The 23,134-nt window shown below is 40.2% G+C and overlaps 4 protein-coding genes and 1 non-coding gene across 7 annotated transcripts in view; 3 read left to right on the forward strand and 2 right to left on the reverse strand.

Annotated features, from left to right (window-relative positions):
- dgcr8 (DGCR8 microprocessor complex subunit) overlaps positions 1-7,536 on the forward strand; it is a 10,936-nt gene extending 3,400 nt beyond the window's left edge. Inside the window, exons 4-15 of one of the 2 annotated variants that reach the window (XR_004656793.1) lie at positions 38-180; positions 815-1,148; positions 1,262-1,459; positions 2,559-2,660; positions 2,912-3,010; positions 3,522-3,604; positions 3,775-3,875; positions 4,347-4,453; positions 4,565-4,692; positions 5,699-5,812; positions 6,019-6,156; positions 6,454-7,536. Coding sequence is in view for 1 of the 2 variants with exons in the window: in XM_034872850.1 (XP_034728741.1) it covers positions 38-180; positions 815-1,148; positions 1,262-1,459; positions 2,559-2,660; positions 2,912-3,010; positions 3,522-3,604; positions 3,775-3,875; positions 4,347-4,453; positions 4,565-4,692; positions 5,699-5,812; positions 6,019-6,102 (1,493 nt within the window). In the remaining variant the exon portion in view is untranslated. Of the gene's footprint in view, positions 1-37; positions 181-814; positions 1,149-1,261; positions 1,460-2,558; positions 2,661-2,911; positions 3,011-3,521; positions 3,605-3,774; positions 3,876-4,346; positions 4,454-4,564; positions 4,693-5,698; positions 5,813-6,018; positions 6,277-6,453 lie in introns of those variants that run through there. The other variant, XM_034872850.1, reaches the window with a different exon arrangement.
- Positions 6,031-23,134, reverse strand: part of zdhhc8b (zinc finger DHHC-type palmitoyltransferase 8b) — an 83,523-nt gene continuing 66,419 nt past the window's right edge. Inside the window, exon 11 of the mRNA XM_034872852.1 lies at positions 6,031-6,150. Coding sequence (XP_034728743.1) covers positions 6,143-6,150 — 8 coding nt within the window. The 3' untranslated portion in view covers positions 6,031-6,142. The remainder of the gene's footprint in view (positions 6,151-23,134) is intronic.
- On the reverse strand, positions 9,139-15,803 carry trmt2a (tRNA methyltransferase 2 homolog A). The gene is made up of 12 exons (XM_034872853.1): positions 15,659-15,803; positions 14,561-15,196; positions 13,862-13,970; positions 13,361-13,542; positions 13,060-13,174; positions 12,852-12,967; positions 12,631-12,742; positions 11,744-11,866; positions 11,401-11,476; positions 10,652-10,768; positions 10,472-10,568; positions 9,139-10,301 (listed from the first exon to the last, which is right to left on the reverse strand). Exons 2-12 carry the CDS (start codon positions 15,181-15,183, stop codon positions 10,145-10,147), a joined length of 1,827 nt encoding a protein of 608 aa, XP_034728744.1. The 5' UTR covers positions 15,184-15,196; positions 15,659-15,803; the 3' UTR covers positions 9,139-10,144.
- ranbp1 (RAN binding protein 1) lies at positions 16,190-22,167 on the forward strand. 2 transcript variants are annotated; one of them, XM_034872854.1, is made up of 6 exons: positions 16,190-16,366; positions 18,011-18,144; positions 18,238-18,395; positions 19,034-19,162; positions 19,435-19,503; positions 20,949-22,167. In XM_034872854.1, exons 1-6 carry the CDS (start codon positions 16,352-16,354, stop codon positions 21,089-21,091), a joined length of 648 nt encoding a protein of 215 aa, XP_034728745.1. In that variant the 5' UTR covers positions 16,190-16,351; the 3' UTR covers positions 21,092-22,167. The 2 variants fall into 2 exon arrangements, with proteins under 2 accessions (XP_034728745.1, XP_034728746.1); XM_034872855.1 differs by having other exon boundaries at positions 16,229-16,366; positions 18,017-18,144.
- LOC117945567 lies at positions 19,712-19,839 on the forward strand. The gene has a single exon (XR_004656834.1). It is a non-coding gene; the product is annotated as a small nucleolar RNA SNORA77 (small nucleolar RNA).

Consider the following 23,134-nt stretch of genomic DNA (forward strand, 5'->3'; position numbering starts at 1 on the left):
CCCCCCCCCCCCCCCCCCCCCTCTTCCCTTATGCCAGGTCGTGGCCGTCCACCTACTGAGCCTCTACCTGATGGATGGATCATGACATTCCATAACTCGGGCATTCCAGTCTACCTGCACAGAGAGACCAGGGTGGTTACCTGGTCCAGACCCTACTTCCTTGGGACGGGCAGTATAAGGGTAAGATACAACACAGTGGCTAAGTAACTTGTCACACTGATAGGAACTAGGGCTGTCAGTCTCCCTTTATAATACCATTCAATATTTAATGCTCAAATGCAACCTGGTATAAATGTGTATTACACTGCATTGTCAATGCCACTATGAGCACATGGCTGTTGTTACATGTTCTGTCTACAAGAGGGATGTCCAACATCAGGGGTCCTTTAATTATATAGTGAATAGACATGAAAGGGGGAGAGAGCTGACGGATGACACGCAGCAAAGGGCAGCTGCAGTACTACACAGTCAGCCTACACAGAGCAAACGCTCTTACTGGGTGAGCTAAAAAATCACATTCGAATAGTAATTTCAGCATTTGAAGAGTACTGATTTTGTTTTCGTTCCAACAGCCCTAATGTGAGCCGGTTAGGGTCAATCAGTGTTGAGCATCCTCACAATAACACAATCTGCCACTGATAGCCTCCTGTCTGTTCAAGTCTCTTATCTATTCATTCCATTTCAAAAACTTTTTTTAAGGTCATGGAAATATTCCAGCTTGGATCTTGAAAGTCTGACTGAAGTCAGCTGTGGTGTCACAGTGATAATACTGTTAACCTTTTATGACGACTCTTGGCCTTCCTTTTTGACACAGAAACATGACCCTCCTACCAGCAGCATTCCTTGCCTACACTACAAGAAAATGAAGGATGTTGAGGAGAAGGAGCTGAATGGGGAGGTGGCTCTTAATGACGTGGAGCCTCCTGTTAAGCTTTCCGATGAGGTGAATGGTGAACAGAGTGCAGGCCCGTCAGATGCTCCAGCTGAGGAGCAGGACGATGTTCCTCCCTCCAGTATGACAGACGGCGACCCAGATGTAGAGGCTACCACTAATAACAGCCTGCAGGTTAAAACGCTTGGTGACTTTGCCCACGGAGCCTTAGGACAAGTTAAGGCCAAGGTGGAGGTGTGCAAGGACGAGTCCATAGGTAATGACTTTTTTTAGTGGCACATTTCCAATAACGGACTTCTGAAAGATTATTATTAAGTTTTTGCTTCCGTTTGAACTCAAGTGATCTAACTTGATAAAACCTCCTCACAGAACTTGAAGAGTTTCGTCTGTACCTGGAAAAATGCTTTGACTTTGAACAAGTCACAGTAAAAAAGTTTCGTACGTGGGCTGAGCGGAGGCAGTTCAACAGAGACATGAAGAGGAAGCAGGCGGAGTCGGAGAGACCGATCCTGCCCGCCAACCAGAAACTCATCACACTGTCGGTCCAAGATGCACCAACTAAGAAAGGTAACAATTCTATACATTCATACTTTGTGAATTTAATACAACTTTTTAAGAAGAAGTGTTACTTTTTTATCGTTTACCAATGAAACCATAAAATAAAATAAAAATGCTTTTTTCTTGTACTGTAGAGTGTTCTGTGTAGCCTATGGGTTATTCTTTATGTATAAAGGACAACACACATTAATTTCCATTTCATTACATTAAATGTGCCAGTGTTAACTGTAGTCCTTTGGACAGATGATTTTAGACCAGAGCAACAGGAAACCGCAAGACATCAGTACAGGTTAAACTATACAGACAGAAATCAACAAGACCCCATACAAACATCTAGAGCAACAAACCGGCTTCCTCAGTCAGCCACGCAGGGCTGCAGGAAGGAGCAAGACATTAGCACAGTAACACAGCAGCAGAATCCCCCTTCAGTCTAAGAAGCATCAAAACACAGCCGAGCAGCACAGACCCGAGCCATCTGCTTACACCGTTCAACCATGCAAAACACTAACGGGTATTAAGAACAAAGGAGACACAACAACAAATTGGAATGATTTTAGCTAGGAGAGCAGCGGGAAAGCAACGAGCGCTCCTGACAATACTGACTGACAACAACAACAACAACAACAACAACAACAACAAGCAAAAAGGGACTTCTTGGCTCAGCCATTATATTAGATTAGACTAAACTTTATTGTCATTGTGCAAAGTACAAGTACAAAGACAATAAATGCAGTTTGAATCCAACCAGAAGTGCAAAAAAAGTAGTAAAAGTGCAATGTGACATTCAAGTATAGACAGGTGTCGCATAGGCAGGACAATAAATATGGCTATTTAGAATGAACAGTGTGTGAACAACTCGTACAGATATGTGAAATGTAGTAGCAGTGACATTAAATAGTAAGAATAATATAGATACATGCAGTGTATTAGCTGTGTGTGTGTGTGTGTGTGTGTGTGTATGTGTGTGTGTGTGTGTGTATATATATACATATATGTATATATATATATATATATATATATATATATATATCTATCATATAATCATTGTTAAAGCTGCTGTCCTTTTTTAAGTTTGTTTGATGCATTTTAATTCTTTCTGTTTTAACAGAATTTGTCATCAACCCTAATGGGAAATCTGAAGTTTGCATCTTACATGAATATATGCAGCGTGTCCTAAAAGTTCGACCTGTTTACAACTTTTTTGAATGTGGTAAGTTCTTTTTTGCAAGTGTCCTTAGGGAATGGAGGTGTATACAGTCCTATGCCCTTCTTGCCTTATCAGGATTTAAAGAGTTGGCAGGTACACATAGTGATGTGTAAATCTACTCTACTGTACACACATTTTTATTAGCCCCTTTATAGTCCCAGAAATGTGCACACAGCTACTGCTATTACGTATGAATGAACGTCGTTGAATGTTACTTGATATCAAACCAAACTGACTGTGTTTCCCCCCCACAGAGAATCCAAGTGAACCCTTTGGAGCATCAGTCGTTATAGATGGAGTAACGTACGGCACAGGAACCGCAAGCAGTAAAAAACTTGCTAAGAATAAAGCTGGTAATTCCTTTTATTTACAGTACTTGGCATTGTGATAGGCTGGTTATATTAGCTTGTTTAGTACTGTCAGTGGGTGAAGATACTGGGTTTGCTTATGGAGACATTTTGAATCCCCATTATTGTAAATATTTTGTTACAATTGTCTTAAATGTACAGCAGTTAAATCAGTTTTAAGGGCTTTTCACACAGAACCATCTTGGTCCTGGTGTACAATAATCAAACTGTATTTTACACATGTTGTAGGTGGATGACACGCCAAATGAATCCGCTGACATACCACATGCTTACTGTTATCCAGTTTGGTGTTGCCACCAGAGTGCCTATAAATGGAAGACAGAGTTGTTCCCATCCACTTAATTTCCTATCACAACAGTCACTCACCTTTGTCGCACCTTCTGCAATAAAGACTAAAATACACTTACTATACACAGTAGATAATTGCATGGGTATATTTGCATGTTGTAATATGTCACTTCTTTTGCTTTCACTGGTAATTTGGTGTAAACTTCAGCTCGAGCCACACTGGAAATCCTCATCCCCGACTTTGTGAAGCAGACCTCTGAGGAGAAGCCTGTTGAGGGTGATGAACTGGAGGTACTTATTTTTTATTTTTTCCTATTGTTGACGTTGGAATTTTTTACAGTAAAGTGGAATGGAGTAAGCTAAAGGTTGTTAACATTGAAGGCAAGAAACATGATTTTGAGAAGAATTGTACAATACAATAGGAGGTAACACAACAATGGTAACTGTACTCTGCTCCACAGTATTTCAATCATATCAATATAGAAGACTCAAGAGTGTATGAGCTGACCAACAAAGCAGGACTACTTTCGCCATATCAGATTCTTCATGAGTGCCTTAAAAGGTAAGAAGTTATGCATTATGCCAACACACAAATACATTTTTATGAATATTTTTGGTTGTCTTATTTTTTTCATTTTTTTTTTTTTTTTTTAAGATTATATCTATAATGCAGTTTAGTCTGATACAGTACATTACAATGGAACACAGTTCATTGCATTGAACACAAGTGGCATATTGTGATATATGTTAATTGAAACATAGTAATATCATTAGGGCTTTAGTCAACCAAAAGAAAACCTTGGTCGACTGAAGTTCTACCTACTCTTCAACCAATCGATTGGTCGATGGAGAAATAAAGATCTGCATGTTATGTAGATGAACTAAATCGACTACAGTGCACTCTACCTGCAAATGGCGTGTTTCCACCAAAGGGTCTTTCCTGACACCAGGGTATTTTTTGAATCCTTTGCAATAACACTTTCACTGTTTTTATCATACATAGATATTATTTTACTTTATTTCTTCCTTGTAGAAACCATGGAATGGGAGATACTAGCATTAAATTTGAGGTGATCCCTGGGAAAAACCAGAAGAGTGAATATGTGATGACGTGTGGGAAGCACACCGTGCGTGGCTGGTGTAAGTAGACCCTAATCCTCATCCACCCACATAGTGACCCAGTCAACCAGTACAACAAACCAGTAACATGCAAGCAGCTTTCAGTGACATGTTTCGTCCCTTTGTCCCCAGGCAAGAACAAGAGGGTTGGCAAACAACTAGCATCTCAGAAGATCTTACAGATGCTTCATCCCCACGTCAAGAACTGGGGTTCACTGCTGCGCATGTACGGCAGAGACAGCAATAAGATGGTCAAGAAGGTGAGTACTCTCTTAAACCACAGAGGTTACTCACTTAACACTTAAAACTAATTTGCCATCCTGGTTGGCACATGCATAAATGTATTAATATGAATTAAATATAGAAATTAATAAATAGAAAACAGCTGTTTAACAATAAGGAAGAAAAAGAGGGCTGGAGAGGTTTACTGTAAAGCTCATGGAACACTTTGGAAAAGTCTTTCTGTTTTGTGGACCATTACCATATAATATCTTATCTTTCGGATCTTAAAGGTCCCATGGCATGCAAATGTCACGTTTTGAGTTTTTTTAACATTAATATGAGCTCCCCCAGCCTGCCTAAGGTTCCCCAGAGGCTAGAAATGGTGATAGGTGTAAACCGAGTGTTAGAGACCACTAATGTCTAAATAAAAGACTTCAGATACAGTATTAGGGGACCACTAAGGTCTATATAAAAGAGAATTCAGATACAGTATTAGGGGACCACTAAGGTCTATGTTAAAGAGACTTCAGATACAGTATTAGGGGACCACTAAGGTCTATATAAAGAGACTTCAGATACAGTATTAGGGGACCACTAAGGTCTATATAAAAGAGACTTCAGATACAGTATTAGGGACCACTAAGGTCTATATAAAAGAGACTTCAGATACAGTATTAGGGGACCACTAAGGTCTATGTTAAAGAGACTTCAGATACAGTACTAGGGACCACTAAGGTCTATTTAAAAGCAGCAAGTCATAGGACCTTTTAAGAGGATAAGAGATGTGGTTATGAGGATTTTGTCTGCTACCTCACATAGTAATGCCTGCCAATACTGTCAACAGTCAAACCCTCATAGCAATTAAAATGTCTTTTTTTAGAATAAAACTCTTGAGTAAGCAGTAATCGGGCTATGATAACTTCTCTACCTGCCACAGCAGAGAACCACCAGGGAAATGTGAATGGTGATATGCTATAAATAAAGTTGATTCAATATGCAAGCACTTCTCTGTGATTACTTTCATAAACATATGATCTTTTGCAGGAGAGCTCTGACAAGAGTGTGATTGAGCTCCAGCAGTTTGCCAAAAAGAACAAGCCAAACCTTCATATTTTGAACAAACTGCAAGAGGAAATGAGGAAACTAGCCACACAGAGGGTGAGAAGTCTTCTTTCTATGTAGCATGCAGGACATGTATTTTCAATGCCATTTTAATCGTAACCAGTGTTAAACATGGATCCTCTCTTCCACAACTCCTAGCCCAATTTTCTATGGCTGATTAAGCTTTCTTATTCTTAACATCCTGTACAATTTCAGAATGTACTCCTCGTAATTTGCTCGCTTCTATCGTATTTCTGTACCAGGAGGAAACGAGGAAGAAACCCAAGATGACCATAATGGAGTCTGCCCAGCCGGGCAGCGAACCCCTCTGCACTGTTGACGTTTAAGTCTCGAAATCACTGAAGGAACCACAGCACTGAAACCCAGTCACTGTCAGACGTCAGACATCTTACACACACACACACACACACACACACACACACACACACACACACACATTCAAACATTCAAACACACACCTTTTAAAGCTGTGTCACAAAGACAGGACAGGAACCATCACTTATTTGCAGTGGTGGAATGTAACTAAGTACATTTACTCAAGTACTGTACTTAAGTACAAATTTGAGGTACTTTCTACTTCACTACATCTCAGAGAGAAATGTTGTACATTTAATCTGACAGCTTTAGTTTCTTTTTACTTTACAAATTAAGGATTTCTACACACACACACACACACACACACACACACACACAACCAACCAACCACCCGCCACCTAATTATGCATCACTGAGATCCAATGGCAATATAGTTCCACATTGACCTGGCCAGGTAGAACTGCTTCCTTTGCCCGTGTTTTATTGGTTCAGCTGGTAGATGTGAGGGTAGGTCTTAATGCACTAACAGACCGTAGAGCAAATATCGTCTACCTCTCTAGATGCATCCTCGCTATGCCACTAGAAAAATAAAAATCACCCAGACTACAGAGAAGTTAATGTGACTTGATTACACCTGAACACATCAAAATAGAAATGCATGTTTGTTTGATTGTCGTTTTTAACAGTCGCAATAGTACCAGCACCTATTGGTTTTGTTTGTGCTTACAGTATTTGAAAGGGACTACTAATACTTGTGTATTTATACCATACGTTTTAATTAGGGATACAAAGTTACTTGTTTATTGGGTATTTTGCTGGTTGGTGTTCTGGGTATTTTGGCTGATGAATGCAAAATATGCCGAGTTAGTTTTGCCTCAGAATGGACACTTGCTGTTTTGGTTTGCACGATTAAAAACATGCGTTGTGAAGTGATGACTATTCAGAACTATTATTATGTACTTGTGTCTGGTCAGAAATTTTTGTTTACTGATCATCTTGGTACAAGATTTTCTGATTTTAGAATATTTGGGGTGACTTACTTTTGGAGGGAATTGTTGCCTTTTTTTCCGTCTTTTGCTTTGGCAATACAAGTCTCATCCTGTTTCCATGCCAACACTGCAGTAAGCCCAAGCACTCTAATATGTTAAGGGCAAATTATCATTTCTTTTATGCTCTAAGTTCTTGCTAGCTATAAGTACTAATGCCATGCACACAAACTCACTGTTTGGTACTTTTCCGTAGCTTTTCCATTTTGGTGCCCTTAAGAAATTACGTTGGCTACGTGTTGCCTTAGTTCATCCATTTTATGAAGGGCTCAAAGTATAATAAAGTACATTGGACCTAATACACCCTTCAACAGGAAGAAGAACGACCAAGTCCCCTTTACTTGATAAAGCATTTATTGTGAAAGCCAGTTAGTATTTTAAAGAACAGCTGTAAGACATCAGATACTTTAGGGAAAATGCCTCCGGCATGTGTAGATTTTTAAAGACTTCTCTTAAGATTGTGGATTTTGTTTGTAATTGTGACAATTGATCATAGTTTCTGACCACAAGTAGAATACATTTTTCAAAAGGCAGCCTTGCAAAATTTGATTGGTACAGTCACATACACAAAATATGATCAAGTCATTTAGTTCAACACAAGCTGATGAAAGTGTCTGTATACCAAAGCTTACATACAGTCTTATGCATTTTATAGAATGGTTGCATCAAACTACGGAAGAAACATCTGTGTCAAGGAGAAATACAGACACCTTACTTGCTGGAACAAAAATAGAAACTGCTGTCATCTTTTGTCAAAGTATTTGGCGTGTGGTTTTCCTACAACATGTTCAATCAAGTAGGGCTGTAATCAACCAAAGAAAATCTTGGTCGACTGAAGTCCTGAGATTTCAACTAAAAATCGACTGATTTAGATTAATTAACTATCCCGCAGTACTTGTCTGCCTGAATTAGTTCTGGATAAACTTAAACTGGTATGCTATTTGCAGTTTATTAAATCGTTTTTGACCTTATTATTTTGCACTGAAATGATACTTGTCTACCGGCTGTGGCAGCGCTGCATCACGTGCACATGCACAATATCGTTGCTTATGATTTCCAAAAATAGTAATGCTAACTTGTTATCAGCACAAGAACTGTTGAGGAACATGCAACATAATATGAAGACAATTGTTTTTGTCATGTTATAACTGACTATCATTTCAGCAGCATATGATAGTCAACATTCAATTTTACTTCATAATCTAGTACCATGTTTAGGGAATGCAATCAGTCTCTACTAGAACACAATTAAAAATGGAAGGGTGATTAGTTTGTCATAAGGTTATAGTTCATGTTAATTTTCTGAACTGAGTTAGGAAAACATGTTTATCACAGAAAATAAGGTAAGGCCCTTGATTTTCAGGTAGAAAAAAAATAACTTGTACCCTTCTTGTAAAAATTTGAAGTGGGTCAATTTGACCTGAATACCATACAAGGGTTAACTCTGAAACTTTCTCTTTGAGTCCCTGACATTTCACCGTTAGTCCCTGCTGACTGTGTAGGCCAATCCAGGTTCCAAAACTTTACACAAGTTCTTAAAACCTCAGCCCTCCACAACAGCGGTGGGCCTCATATCCTGAGCAATAAAGTCAACCATTCCTTCTTTGATATTATTTTTGAGTTTGGATGGTAGAGGCTTAACGTCCAGCATGGTCTGGGGAAAGCTACCGTCATTGCGGGTGGATGGGCCTGTAGTTATAAAACTATTATTAGACTATGAAATATGCCAATTCTGATATGTTCCTATAGCCTATTCAAAACAGACAGGGCAACCTAGCGCAGACAAGTTAACATCCTGTTTTTAGGTGATATGCCATGTTTGTAGTCAAGCTGCAATACGCAAACAGTTGCAAACTTTGCATTTGACTTTTTTTTCCCGTTATCTATTTTTAACTCGACCAATAAATAGACTAGCGGCGTGGGAGATTACAGCCCTACAATCGACACATTGCAGTTCAAACACAAGGCTGTTGTGATATTGTAATTGCTTTAAGAATGTGCTTTCCCCCCCCTCTGTGCATTTGTCTTGCCAAGTGTGTGTGAGAAGAAAAAAATAACTGCTTTGACATGTGTTGCTGTTGAGCTGTACCAATGAATTGTTTTGAGATGTTGCTGCCTAGAAAATGATGTATTGCAGCTGAGCTTTATGACTTCAGTGATATTTGTTATGCAAAATAAAACGTCTTGACTAATGACTAGGAGGACTTTGTTTTATTCAGTCATAGAATGACAAAACACACATAAGAGAAGGGTAACTACTCCATAGTACCCACAGTTTAACAAGGTATCAATTTCACAAAACCAAAGACTAAATTAAATCTAAATACTTTTAAGACATGGCTCATAAAGTAACCCACTTCTGAGTGAACACGGATGACAAAAGTTCTTAAACTAAAAAGCATAACTGGCAAAGGGACTGTCCATAAAGCTCTGTTATAAGCAGAAAACCTCATACAGGTAACACTAACTACTTTATTTGAAGCTGAAATGAATATTGCATTACAAGATAAGGACTGGGGAGTGATAAGTAGTTATTTGGTTGAAGTGTCCCTTTAAGTAATGACTATTAGGCCTTACACACGACAAACAGATGACCAAGGGGAAAAAATGCTTTTAACAATTCCAAAAGGCTCCTTTGAGTACTGTGTGTGTGTGTGTGTGTGTATTTCTAGTAAGGAAAGGCCAGGGTGCATTAAAGTTAAGACCGCCTACTATAACAACAGTACGTACTGATTGGGCCAAAATGTAGCATTCAGTATGCCCAAAATCCCCAGATGTCAAACCAATCCATCTCATCTGTGTCCCACAATGCAAAGTGAGACAACACGTATGTTTACTTCTGCTTTCAAAAAGCAGCTAAGCCTGACCTAGCATACTGGGAAACAAATGGATGTAACAGTTTCACCCTGTACTCTCCTGACGAGAGACTATGCAGTACATGTTGGGCTCATCTGTAGTATGTAGTATGTACTGTTGAAGGCGGTTTCAAATCCAGCCCTTCTCTTCCTTATTGCTTGCTGGTCTGCTGCTGGGAGTCGTAGTCCACCCTCTCCAGCAGCAGAAGCATCTCAACGTGCATGGTCTGAGGGAACAGATCCACGGCCATGGCTCGCACCGGACGGAACGGGGCCCCGTGAACTCTGTTGGATGGCGCTCTGCACAGACTAAGAGACAAAAAGTCACAACATAGGATTGACTTTTATAGAACTGACCACCTTTAAAATTATATATTACAGTAGAAATATGTATTCAGGGTTATGTTTTCCCTTTCACAAGTCAGTTAATAAAGTTGATGCCCACGAACAAATTGCCGCTTTAAAAAAACATGACTCACTCAATGAAATTGTTCATGGCTGCTTTGGCATTGCATGCCACATAAACCAGCCTCTTCAGATGCTCTGCCCTCCTGATGGCCAGGATCACCTTGGAATCTGTTAAATTAAGACCAAAACCTGATATAAGACAAGTCCTGGAGCAAGTGAAATTATTTTTCATGTGTTGACCGTTGACTCACGTAGGCCGGCCCTCGGCGGATCCACAATGGCTGTGAGGTTGGGGGACACGAGAGCATTGAGAATGTTGGGGAACACATCCTCCGCTTTTCCACAGTGAAACTCAACATTACTCAGACCTTCAAATAAAAACACATGAAAAACTCAATTAAAAAATAAAACCGGAACATCACTGTACATGAACTAAATCTGAGGATCTAATTCCTAACCGCTACCAACTTAAAGGAGGATACCGGGCGATTCCAACACGTAGCCGTGTTTGTGTATTTGGAGGTCTGTCAGAGAGAAAAACTAACCAATCGGTGGTGTCTACACCGGGTTATCCTCATGCTAGAGTTAGCACCCAACAGGCTTGGAAGGAATAACTGCACATGGCTAGGCACTGGTAATGACATTTTGAACCTGTTTAGAGGCTAAAAACAGGTTTATAATGCCCTGCTTAAGCCTGCTGGGTGCTAACTCTAGCAGGAGGATAACTCGGAGACACCACCGATTGGTTTTCCTCTCTACTAACAGACCTTCACATTTACAGACAACAGCGCTACATGTTGAGATTGACTGGAATTCTCCTTTAAGAGATATACATACCATCATGACCTCTATGCTCTCTACACACTAACAAAAACATAAATTGTTAAATAACCATCTATTAAAACATAAGCCCTGGGATTACGGACCATCCTACATTTTAGAATATTCCCACTGCATTCATAAACCACTGGCCGTAGTTTGAGCTCATCTGGCCTCTTACCATTGAGCTTTGCGTTAACTTTGGCATCCTCCACAGCTTCCTGGCACAGTTCGATCCCAATCACCTTCTTTACCCTCTGGAGACAAAAGTCAACGGAAAGGTCAAAACCCGCCAAAACCTCCACTTTCACACCGGAAAGAATAGAAGAAGAAAAACAATGGTGCAGAGGTTGCTGTGTGTGAGAGGAAGAGTGGACATATTTTTGCTCAATTTCCAAAATAGTCTTATCGTAAAACAACATTTCAAAAATGATGAGAAACATTATGATACAGTCATCTCAGTTGTAGTGATCGAAACGAGGTGAAAAGGTGGATTAAGTGGGTGCGACAGACGACTCCGTCACCTTGGCCAGAGAGATGCCGATGGTTCCGGTCCCACAGCACACATCCAGTACTGTGCTGTCCTCATCCAGCTGGGCCCATTCCCCCACAGCAGAGTACAGCACCTCTGCAGCTCCTGTGTTCACCTGCCAGGACAGGGACCATCATGTATTTGCAGTGGTGGACAGTTACTAATTACATTTACTGAAGTACAAATCTGAGGTACTTCCTATTTTATGGGGTATGTTAGCTCTTTATTTTCACAGGACAGATGAAGACATAAAAGGAGAGAATGACATGCAGCAAAGGGCAGCAGGTCGGAGTCGAACCCGCAGCGTCGAGGAGTAAACCTCTATATACAGTATGTGCACCTGCTCTACCAACGGAGCTAACCCGGACACAAAGCTGAGCTACTTTCTACTTCTACATGTCAGAGAGAAATGTTGTCCATTTTACTCCACTACACTCATCTGACAGCTTTAGTTAAAATACAAATGAAGGATTTCTGCACACAAAACATGTAGTTTATCAAACATGTTTTATCATAATTAATCTAGCCAACAATATAACCCTACAACTTTATTTGAAATGGTTAGATCAATGAACGCTTGATTGATTGACAGAACTGTTTTGATCATTTCCAGTTTCTAAAATGTGGATTTTTCTTCATTGAGTACTTTTAACACTTTACAGTACATTTTCCTGAATATACTTATATACTTTTACTTGTAACAGTTTGCTAATAGTACTTTTACTTAATTAGAAGAACAGAATACTTCTCCCACCACTCTGTGTGTGTGTATAGAGAGAGATAGAGAGATAGATAGAGTATTACTATAAAAAAGTAAAGTAAACACAAAGTACTTGGATATGAATTTGCGGGGGAAATCTTTGATGTAATCTTCAGTACCTGGAAGAAGGAGTGAGGAGATATTCTGAACTTTAGACCCAGGAGTTCCTCATGAATGCTGCCTTCTCCAGCCACCAGCTCACAGGGCAGGTCCTCCAGGTTAGGAGACGTCCTGGGGAACCAAAAACACCAATTTAGTGCAGTACTTATAGTCCGCTGTTTTTGTCCTGTTTTTTCTCTCTCCATAAGTCATCTTACGGAGCATGAGGATCTTTTCCTACCTTTGACCCTCTCTAACAAAGTAAAGAGAGGTTACGCCGCTGTCTTTCCCCTCTCCTTCTGTGAAGTACTTCTTCATGGAGGTCTTTAATGCATCGACTTCCTCTTCTCCAAGTTTCTAGGGAGTCATGAACAAGTGAAGATGTCAAACGGAAAAGTCTTTCTGTGTGACTGTATTATCCGAATCGGGGTCACAGAACAAGTCCTCACCTGTGGGTTGAAGAACGCTACAGCCATGGCTTGTTTGGTCCTCGTAGTCCTTACAGTCAGCTGCTTCCAGTGTCCTTCATATGTTTCAGGACTGTACACAGAGTAGGATGTTGTCCTATATGGAAAATAAAAGCCAGATTAAGTGCCATAGTGGAAGGGGTGTAAGGATACACCGATCTGGATCGATATATCGATTCAATGATCCACGATCCGGTATTACCGATGCAGAGTGTAAACAGATACATATCGCCCCTTTATCTGGATTTCCAGGCTATTGTGGTGGACTACCAAGTAAGAATACCTGATGAACTTCTGAAACTCGCTGACCACTTTCTTGGCCTCGGCCGAGACATGGCACGTGTCTGCCGGCCCCACCACAGCGCAGGAGCCGCCTTTATATTTCCCCAGGCGGAAACCGATGGTCTTATCCTCGCCGTCCGCACCCACTGATATGAGAAACTCACACTTGTTTCTGTACTCTGTCTGCCATGATACAGGAAGAGGAATATGAACTGGATTAGGGGGATACTAGACACTTCATGTGTTACAATGTGTACAACAATAGAGTTTACTTTCTTAATTAAGATCTTAAGTGTTATAAAAGATAAATGGATGTGTTGTACACTGACTGACAGCACAACATTAGGTTATTGTACTTCTTAAAAATGTTGAGACAATTCTGCAAACTGGACTGTATTTTAAGACATTAATCTCTATGTACGTACAGTATGTATTTAGAAGGTATGACGTGTGTGTGTGTGTCAGTAGAATGTGAAACGAGTTAATTCATGTAGACATAAACCTGTGTAGGAGAAGGTCTGATGGCTTCCAGAGAACAACACATTTTGTTGTATTTCCCTTTCTGCGCAAACAGCCATGGCAACATGGCTTTGTTGGTGCCGCCAATCTCTCTGAAACAGAAACAGCGTAATATTAATATTTTTTTATGGCATAATGCCCACACAGACGCAACTTCTTGGCAGTGTCATTCAGTAAATCATGCAATAATGCCTGAAACAATAACCTATTGCATGGAGAGGGTTTAATGTAAGATTCTAAACCGTATTTTTTAGAGTTTTTTTACAATGAGAAGAATAAAAAGACTAAGTTATTTAATGTGGAACCAGAATATGTCGGCCGTCAGACGTGGTTTTGGCCTTCAATAGCATATATCTGGTATAAATCTAGTTTTGATACTGTATATTAAATACAGTAGATCTGTTATGGTCACATATGGTACTGCACACATGAATGGATTAGGGCTGCACAATATGAGGAAAACATCTAATTATAGTGATTACTTCAACTGATATTGCAATATGATTGACTATATTGGAGGGAATGATCTTTTTGTGTCATTATTCTTTTTTATTTTAAAGATTAAATTATTATAGTGTGATTTTTGCGAGGATCTTCACCAAACAAAGATTTTTTCTGTAGTCTGTAGGACCGGGACGTCTCTGCGGCCCTAGAATGGATGCATATTAATACCACCACTCACTTGGCCAGCCTCTGCAGGACCCCCACCACCTCCTGCTCCTTCCTCCTCAGCTGCTCCTCATAAGGCACATTCCACAGAGGAGTCACCACGTTGGCTATCTGGACACTGGGCGCCTCCTCTGTCTCCTCCTCCTCGGTTCGCTTTGATGGAGGCTGGCCTCCTGCGCCCTGTCCCTCCTCCTGCTTCCTCTTCCTCTGGATGGGGTCTGCTTTGGGTTTGGCCAGCCTGACGCTCAGCACCTGGCCCTTCCACTGCATGCCGTGCACCATCTTCATGGCCTTGTCACGCTCTTCCTCATTCTTAAAGGTGACAAAAGCAAACGTCTGCTTGCCAAACAACTTGATCTTGTGTGGGTTGAGGCTGTGTTTGGCCAGGAACTTCTTCAGGTCGTTAAAGCCGGTGAACTTGGGTAGATTCCTGATCTCCACTTTGTAGATCTCAGATGTGAAGAGGTCCTCTTTGATGTAGCGGTACAAGCTGGGGTCAGAGGCTGCCTCGCTCCCCCCTTCAGCTTCGACATCCGGCTTTCCACCATCGTTGTTGGAGTCCAGCGGGGTCTCCTCGGGCTTCTCCTCCTTTGAGGGGGATGCATCAGCCACTGGGCTGCCACTAACAGCTGCCATCACTCTCTTGATGCTGTAAATTAACCCTCCAATTAGCAGACTGATCCTCCATTCAAAAAGCCAACATGTATGAGAAAAAAAGCCTTTTTAACAGTCTTGTCAATGTTGCCAGCCACTTGTCTTTTTAACGACTTGAGCTGGACAGTGTGCTCAAATATCAAGCTTTATAAGGGGACATTGGAACACCTAAATAATTAACATTTACATATAAAAAACAGCTTTCATGTACATGCAATAACTTCTACGGACTAGAGTTTTGGCTGTATGTAATGCTGAAATCCTTTCATCACTTGCATTGCATTCACATATATAATGTAAGCTAAAGGCTGAGGTGCACACTAACATGCACTAAAGTATTTCTTCATCTTGTTTTATCTGTCCTTTATATCGAACAGTTCCCAGGTCCCTGTGGTGCTAAACACCGGCAACGGCCACCTTTAATGGAGGTGTGTAACATGGTTTTCATGTATCTTACCTTTTAATATACTTTCAGTTCCACTTCTTAAATGCGCAGGGCGCTGCCATGTTGATTTCACCACGTGCAGCGGTGAACTTTGAACTCATTTAAAGTGACAGTCGTCATTTCAAGGCTCGAGCGTCATGTCCATCGTTTTAATGTGCAGCTGATAGTTGAAGGCATTTTATTTTAAATAGGCTGAATGTACACAGAGAGTACGTGGGATAAAGGTCCATAGGCATACAGCTTATTTTAATGGCACAAAAATCTGAAGAGACACACACGTCTTTTCTTTGTTGCACATTATAAACTTACGTCCTTTCCTTGAACATTTGCTTGAACCATTGCCGAGCCAGTTTGGCTTATTTGATAACTCTTTATGGATAGAATTATTTCTATATTTTCGCACCTCGATTAAAATGTCAGTCTATTAAATCCTATATGTTTGCAGTAGGTACTATACAAAATGACACAAGTAATCAATTGGTAGAAAGGTTATGATAAAACAGGATTTTGTGTAAAACAGGCAGTCCGAGAGACGTGAGAGAGGCGGTGCGTGCACTGTCACGTTAATGTGGGCGCGGGCTTACGTAGGAAATTCGGCGCGCGAAAGCTGTAGCAGGAAGTGAGAGCAGCCGAGGGGAAACGGCGGCCAGTCGGCGATTTGAATATATCTAACTACTTCCATAATCTACAAACATCTACATTAATATGGCAGACCCGAAGGTGAGGTCGCGCATTTTAGGTCATTTAATGCACGATGTTCGCATTTAAATCAGAATTTTGTGGAAAATATGTCATTTTATATTGCGTTATTCTTCAAAGTTTGTGAAGGAAACTGCGAGCCAGAAATGCCGAGAATGTCTTTCGTGATGCTAGAAAAGCCCTTTTCTAGGTTTTAAATATCATAGGATGTAATTAACGCTTAACTGCATTTTGGAAGGCAAGTAGAATTGCCCAGTGCTAGATTTTTTTTAAATACTTTTATGCATTTATTCAAGGTTAACGTTGACGAGCTCGAGAGTACTCTGAAGTGTGTAACGTTAACGTTAGCCAGTCAGCATGTTAACCGTACCATCAGACGCTGATCATTAGCTACTAATGAAGACATGTGCCCAACACTGCTAGCTAACTTAACTGTCGCAGTCGTCAACCATTTGAACATGGTGTTTTACTACTGCATTTAACCAGCTGGCCAAAGACATAAACGTTGTCTGTGTCTCTTGTCTTTGTCTGCCAAGCACAGCAGTTGCTAACATTTGTTGGCTACTGTTAGCTGGCTTTGATAGCAGGGCGCTGGAGTCAGTGACTGCGTATTATCGGGCTGTCAGCAGCTGCTGACAGTGTTACATTGGGTGGAGTGCCAGTAAACCCAAACATAATGTCACCTAAATTCTTGTCAAATGAACTGTTATTAGTTAACGACACACACCGTTGTGTGAAAAGGGAAACTATTAACGTTAGCTAGCTAGCTGGCTGTCGTCTAAGGTTAGCCTGCAAGTGAAAGGCCTTGTTAAGTCATGTTAGCTAGCTAGGCAACTTTACAATGAGTTGTCTTCGTAAAAGTTTAATTATTTAACATTTAGGAGGTTAATGCAACGGCGACAAAACCAAACTTCACATAACTGTGTCCACCTTATCCAGTATTCAAACAGTGACTTTTAATTAATTTTACCGATATTATCTTTATAGTTGTAACGTTAACATTAGCTCCCTCTGCTAAGTTGCAACGACTTCAGCGGGATACTGATAAAAGTTGATGCCCGCTAATTAGAAAAGCCGTGAGCATAATGGAGTAGAAGTGGCGTTGCTACCCTAAAAGTGTAAATTGTAATTTCCCATTGTGGGACTAATAAGGTATACATTACATTTAAAAGGAAAGTCTCCCGCGTTCGCTTAGTTTCGTATCCGCTAAATGAAACTGCACCTAGCGCTAGCTAGGTATTCGCGGATGGTCTTTTCACACTTTGTCTCACGTCATGCTCTTACGCAATTTTATAATGAATAGCCATCGGCATCCTCAGTTATTTAATGTGTGGAGAATGCGTGTTCTTGCCAAATTAATAGTTAACATTCAACGTGGGAACATGCAACCCGAGATATAGAAATAAAGATGCTTGGCTCAGCAATAGCGATTTACTAAGGGCTTTGCCTGTTCCGATACAAAAGCTATACTTAACCATTGAGCTCGTAAATCCCTCCATTGAAGCATTCATGGCCTGTTTGTCAATTGTCAGAAGTTGATTTGTAGTGAGTTTCAAAGAATTACACTGACAACATGTCAAATTACTTTAACTTACTCTGAATGTCTGACATAGATGAGTAGACATCTTTGCTTTGAGTTAACTTATCCATTGCTTTAACTTTTAGGACCAGGAGGAGCCTGAAACAACTGCAGATAATGCAGAGGACTCTAATCATGATCCCCACTTTGAGCCCATCGTGTCCCTTCCTGAGCAAGATGTGAAAACATTAGAAGAGGATGAGGAAGAACTCTTTAAAATGTAAGTTAATTAATAGTCTTTGCTCATTCACATGTTATTTGTCACAAGATAGGTGGGTTGTGTTTACTGATAGGTATACCACTGTTTTCCTAGGCGGGCCAAATTATATCGTTTTGCCTCTGAGAATGACCCACCAGAGTGGAAGGAGAGAGGAACAGGTGACGTCAAGCTGCTGAAACACAAAGAGAAGGGCACAATCCGCCTCTTGATGAGGAGAGACCGCACCTTGAAGATTTGTGCCAATCATCACAGTGAGTCAAGTTGACAAAAGTAAATCAATTGTAATTTTATATTATGACCGTATCGGTCTTGGGTTCACAGTTTGGTATGTTCTTAGTACAGCAGGGGAAACTAAAATAATTGTTTCCCCCACTTTTATTTTCCATTCAAAAATTTTAAAGAGTAACAAATGTCGGAAATAGCTTCAAAAACGTGGGCAAAAGAGCAGGAAAATTTGACAAAAACAGTAGTAAGAAGTGAAAAAAAAAAAGTGCCACAGCTGACCACAATGTTAGAAAAAAGTATATTTAGAACCAGGAAATTAAAAAAGTTGCATGTTCGATGGGAAGACGACAAGGGTTCAAAGAACATTAAACAGTGGTTTATATATTTAAAGGAAAACAAATATTCCAAATGGCATGTACATAAATGTAATACTACAGCATAAGTCTTCGAGCTGTCTAATTCCCGAACTTCCCATTGTAGCGGGGCTCGGGTACTGAAACCATTTGCTTTAATTCTGTATTTTCTGAGATCAAGTTTTGTCATACAAATTCTGTTTAATTTCTAATGTACAGCTAATAGTTATGCAACCACCAAATATGAAGTCATAGTGTATTTATATCTTAGCCGTAACCTGTAATCTTTTTCCTTCACCTGTACACTACAGTTATGCCGAGCATGGAGCTGAAGCCCAACGCCGGCAGTGACAGGGCATGGGTTTGGAACACACTAGCAGATTATGCTGACGAAAGCCCCAAACCTGAACTTCTGGCAATACGCTTTTTAAATGCAGAAAGTAAGTATTTATACATCTAGTCCAATGTAACAGTAGAAAAGTGGCAACACCAGTCTTTTTATAATTTGAAATATAGTGTGATCACACTGAAGTGAGACAGTGCTTTGAGAAGCTCATTGTAACTTTCAGCAACAAAATCCCGGCAGCTTTTTTCTTTTTCTTTTTTACTTACAGGTGTTCCTGTTTGTCAATGTATTATTATGCAGTCTCTTTGGCCATCACACAATAACATGTTGATGTGAATACACACTAACTCTCCGTTCTGTTTACAGATGCTCAGAAGTTCAAGGGGAAGTTTGACGAATGCAAGGAGGAGGTCAAAAAAAGTCTTGATGGAACAGGTACATGTAACTTGAACTTCATGCAAATATCTATTAAAATATTCAAAGTTGGATGATACAAGTTATGGTTAGATTACATTGGTTTTCCAACATGAAAGTGTTATTTAAAATATGCATTACCTAAGCAAAGAGTTCATTGGGTTACTAGGAAATGTAATCCATTCACATGGTAACATGGCCCCCAATGCATTGCTCAGGTGTGTGATGTGCAGACTCACTCTGTTCTTGGCTGTTCACTCCAGCCTGGAACTTTTTCTGTCTGCTACATAAACACGCAGAATGTAACACAGGCCTTTTTTCTAAAAGGCTAGTGTCATTATGTTCTGCTACATTACAATTTGATTAAACTGTTGTCTGTTATGATCACATTAGCAAAGGGTCACACTATCCACCCAAGATCATAAATTGCATATAGTGGCAGAATGAAGAGGTGGAATATTGAGATTGTAGAGGCGTGACGGTTAAAATGTTACAATGTGTCTCGTTGAGTTTAAAAGTTGGAATCGTTACATCGGCTGAAAACTGGCCAACTTTAGAGTGAATTTGCTGCTGAAGCCTGCTCTCATCCACTTTAAAAAAAAAAAAAAACAGGCTAAAAAATGATAAGTATAAAAATAGTTATAGCGCAGTGTAAGAAATGAATAATTAATAGGTTGTAGGGACAAGGTTGGGAGGAGAGAGGGACGCCACGGTTATTAGGTCTGAAGCGGTTAGTAAAACAGGAGAGAAGCCATTTGAGTTTGTGGCAAAATCTTTCAGTGTGCATGCTTTTGACTATTTCTCCAGTCATATTTCATCATTTTAAGTTATCTTTAATATAGGATTAAAATCTTGTTTTGTGATTGCAACCTTGTGTCTCGCCACACCTCTATAAGACAGTGGGTTGATATACAAAGTTAAAATAGTGCTCATATATTGCTTATTTTCAGGTTCATAATTGTATTTAGAGGTTATGGCAGAATAGGTTTACATGGTTTAAGTTACAGAAAACCCCCAATTTTTATTTTACTGCACATTGCTGCTGCTCCTCCTTTCTCTTTGAGCTCTCTGTTTTGGCTACAGAGTGAGACATCTCACTTCTGTTGCATCTTTGTTGGGAGTTGCACATGCTCAGTAGCTAGGTAAGGACTACTAGCCAGTCAGGAGCAGAGTAGGAGGGCGTGCTATTCTAGCAGCTAGGTTAGCATTATAACGTTTGTCTCTGAAGTAAATGTTGGACTACAGTAGAGCTGTTTGGAGCAGGTTGTGAACAGGTTGTTCTGTTGGAGATGGTAAGTCCCTTTTTTGTGTTCTACAAAAGATGTATAACACAATAAAGGAAAGGGGGACAAGCATAATATGAGCACTTTAAAGACAAAGTTACATGCTAGGCTGAAGATATCCAACAGTTCTGTTTAAACTTACAGTGTTTTGAGTTGACTGCACATTTCACTGTTTTGACACAGGCAACACTGATAGTGCAAACAAAGTGGCAGAGAAGCTGGAGGAACTCTCCGTAAAGGACAAGGCATCAGAAGAAAAAGAGGTCAAAAAGGAGACGGAGGTGAAAGAAGAGAAAAAGGAGGTGAAGGCTGAGGAGAAGAATTGAGAACCAAGAACTTGCTTTGCTGATCTTCAATATATCAGTCTTTCCTCTTTTTCTACAATAGACTCTAAATGGACTGAATTTGGACACTTGCATATTAGTTTTTTTTTTTTTTTATCGGTTTTCCTCAAGATCACAAGTCCTTCATGCCACTTGGGGGGAGGGGGGGGGTATACTAGAGAGTGAATTATTTGGGGAGGGAAAAAATTACAATCCCTACCCTTTTCCCTTTTTGCACCCACCATTGAATGCCACGCTTCCCATCCTTGTCATCTACAGTTCAATTTTGACAAACTGAGAAGAGGATTGTGATGGTGATAATTCCCACATTGGGGTACTTTTTGTCTTGTTATTCTGAAGCAGAGTTTGTTTGTAGGGGGAGAGGATAATGTAGCCTGCTGGTTAGCAGCACAGGGTCAGGGACCAGGTATTTTGGAGGTGCACTATACACATAAAAACCCATGATGCATCTCAGTGGGCCTTCTTAACCTGTCCACTGTCCATGCTTCCACTGTTAGAAACCGCAAGTGAGGTGAAGACCTCTCAGTGGATGCCTTGTAGAAGTAGTTTCTTGGTTCCTTCTTTTATTAGTTCTGTTGGGAACTGGCTAGAAGAGGAATCCACTCCAGGCTGTTGAGGGGCATCAGATGTGTGCTGCAGAGCGCCGTGTCCACCCATGGCTGACTGATAGGAGATCAGATGCACTTAGCTAAGCTTTTCCTTTTTTTGTTTTAATTCTCTGAAAACCAATAAGTCCAAAGTCAACGGTTCATCAGTTTGGTGCAGCTATTCTCTGACTTAGGTTCCTCACCAGGAAATGGAGTTTGCATTCTTTAGATCATAACATTCCCAGACTTTAAGCATGTAGAGTATATGTAACAGTGTGCCCTATCTGATCTGTGTGCTCACCACCCTCTCCTTTTCTTCCCACTAATTGAGTTGGTAACCTTGCCTCTAAAGTGCATCTAAGTGCCAGTGCATCTGTAAATACATGTATATGGATGAAATGTTGCTTTTCATTTGAACTCAAATGATTTGAAATGTTTCCTCCACCTTCGAATAAAAGCTGTCAAAGCCCACGTTTGCATTCACATAAAAATCACTTGTTTCCTTGTATAGCTAATGATAAAATGTGCCAATAATACTGCTCTATATACCAAAACAAGATTGTGTAGAGGGTTTTAGGAGTCGAAACAAGATCATGTGACTGGTTAAATGCAAACGACCAATCCTACAGAGGCTTGGATGTTTTTTGGCTTTTAAAATGTCAACTCAACTGTTAAGTAACATCTATCATATACATAAAAAAAATGATATAAATGTTGTGCAGGTGTTCCCCATTGTACTTTTTATTTTTATTTTTTCAATTCACAAGAATCAATCTTATCCACTCAGGGTTGGACACTTTATTTACTTTGCTCAGGTCATTGGGAAATATTTCCTCTTCACAAAAATAGGAACCCATGTACATTTATTTTTAGTATATTCTATATTTTAATACATAGTGAACTTTCTATGTGCGGTTCAGAAAATAAAATCAGCTCAACAAAACAGATTCAATACTGACTGTCAGGAATGCTCCCTGACCTGCAGTGATCCCAAAGAAACATTGGAATAATGGCAGTCATCTTAAAGAGGAATGACATCGATAGGGTTTTTAAATGTGGTCATGATAGTGTTTAGGCAACTCGGCAGCTAATGGTCTGTCAGATATTCAAGAAGTTCTACTGGCACCCATACAGTTTGCCAAAAGTATCCCTGTATGCCTTAAAACAAAAACTGGGGGTGGCCTCTAGCTCACCCAGTAAGAGTGTGTGCGCCGTGTAGGCTGAGTCCTTGGCAACGGCCCGGCTTAGAATCCGGCTTGCGGCCCTTCGCTGTGTGTCATCCCCTTTCATGTCTATCCACTGTCATCAACTAAAGGGAAAAGCCCCCAAAAAATAGTCTTAAAAAAACCAACTAACAATTGCGAAACACATTACTTGTATACAGTATCCTGTTACTGGTAAGGCAGCTGGGTGAGACTTTTAAAAGAGAGACATTCAA

This window comes from Etheostoma cragini, chromosome 5 (genome assembly GCF_013103735.1).
Source record: "Etheostoma cragini isolate CJK2018 chromosome 5, CSU_Ecrag_1.0, whole genome shotgun sequence".
In the NCBI taxonomy this organism is placed as follows: domain Eukaryota; kingdom Metazoa; phylum Chordata; class Actinopteri; order Perciformes; family Percidae; genus Etheostoma; species Etheostoma cragini.

Excerpts from the sequence above, each read along its gene's own strand:
- trmt2a (XM_034872853.1), bottom strand. The coding sequence starts at position 15,183 with ATGGCAGCTGTTAGTGGCAGCCCAGTGGCTGATGCATCCCCCTCAAAG. Across the intron at positions 12,743-12,851 it reads TTTGTTAGAGAGGGTCAAAG|GACGTCTCCTAACCTGGAGG; the intron begins GTAGGAAAAGAT and ends TTGGTTCCCCAG. Across the intron at positions 10,302-10,471 it reads GCCATGAACAATTTCATTGA|TCTGTGCAGAGCGCCATCCA; the intron begins GTGAGTCATGTT and ends TTTGTCTCTTAG.
- ranbp1 (XM_034872854.1), top strand. Across the intron at positions 18,396-19,033 it reads GATTTGTGCCAATCATCACA|TTATGCCGAGCATGGAGCTG; the intron begins GTGAGTCAAGTT and ends TGTACACTACAG. Across the intron at positions 19,504-20,948 it reads AAAAAGTCTTGATGGAACAG|GCAACACTGATAGTGCAAAC; the intron begins GTACATGTAACT and ends GTTTTGACACAG.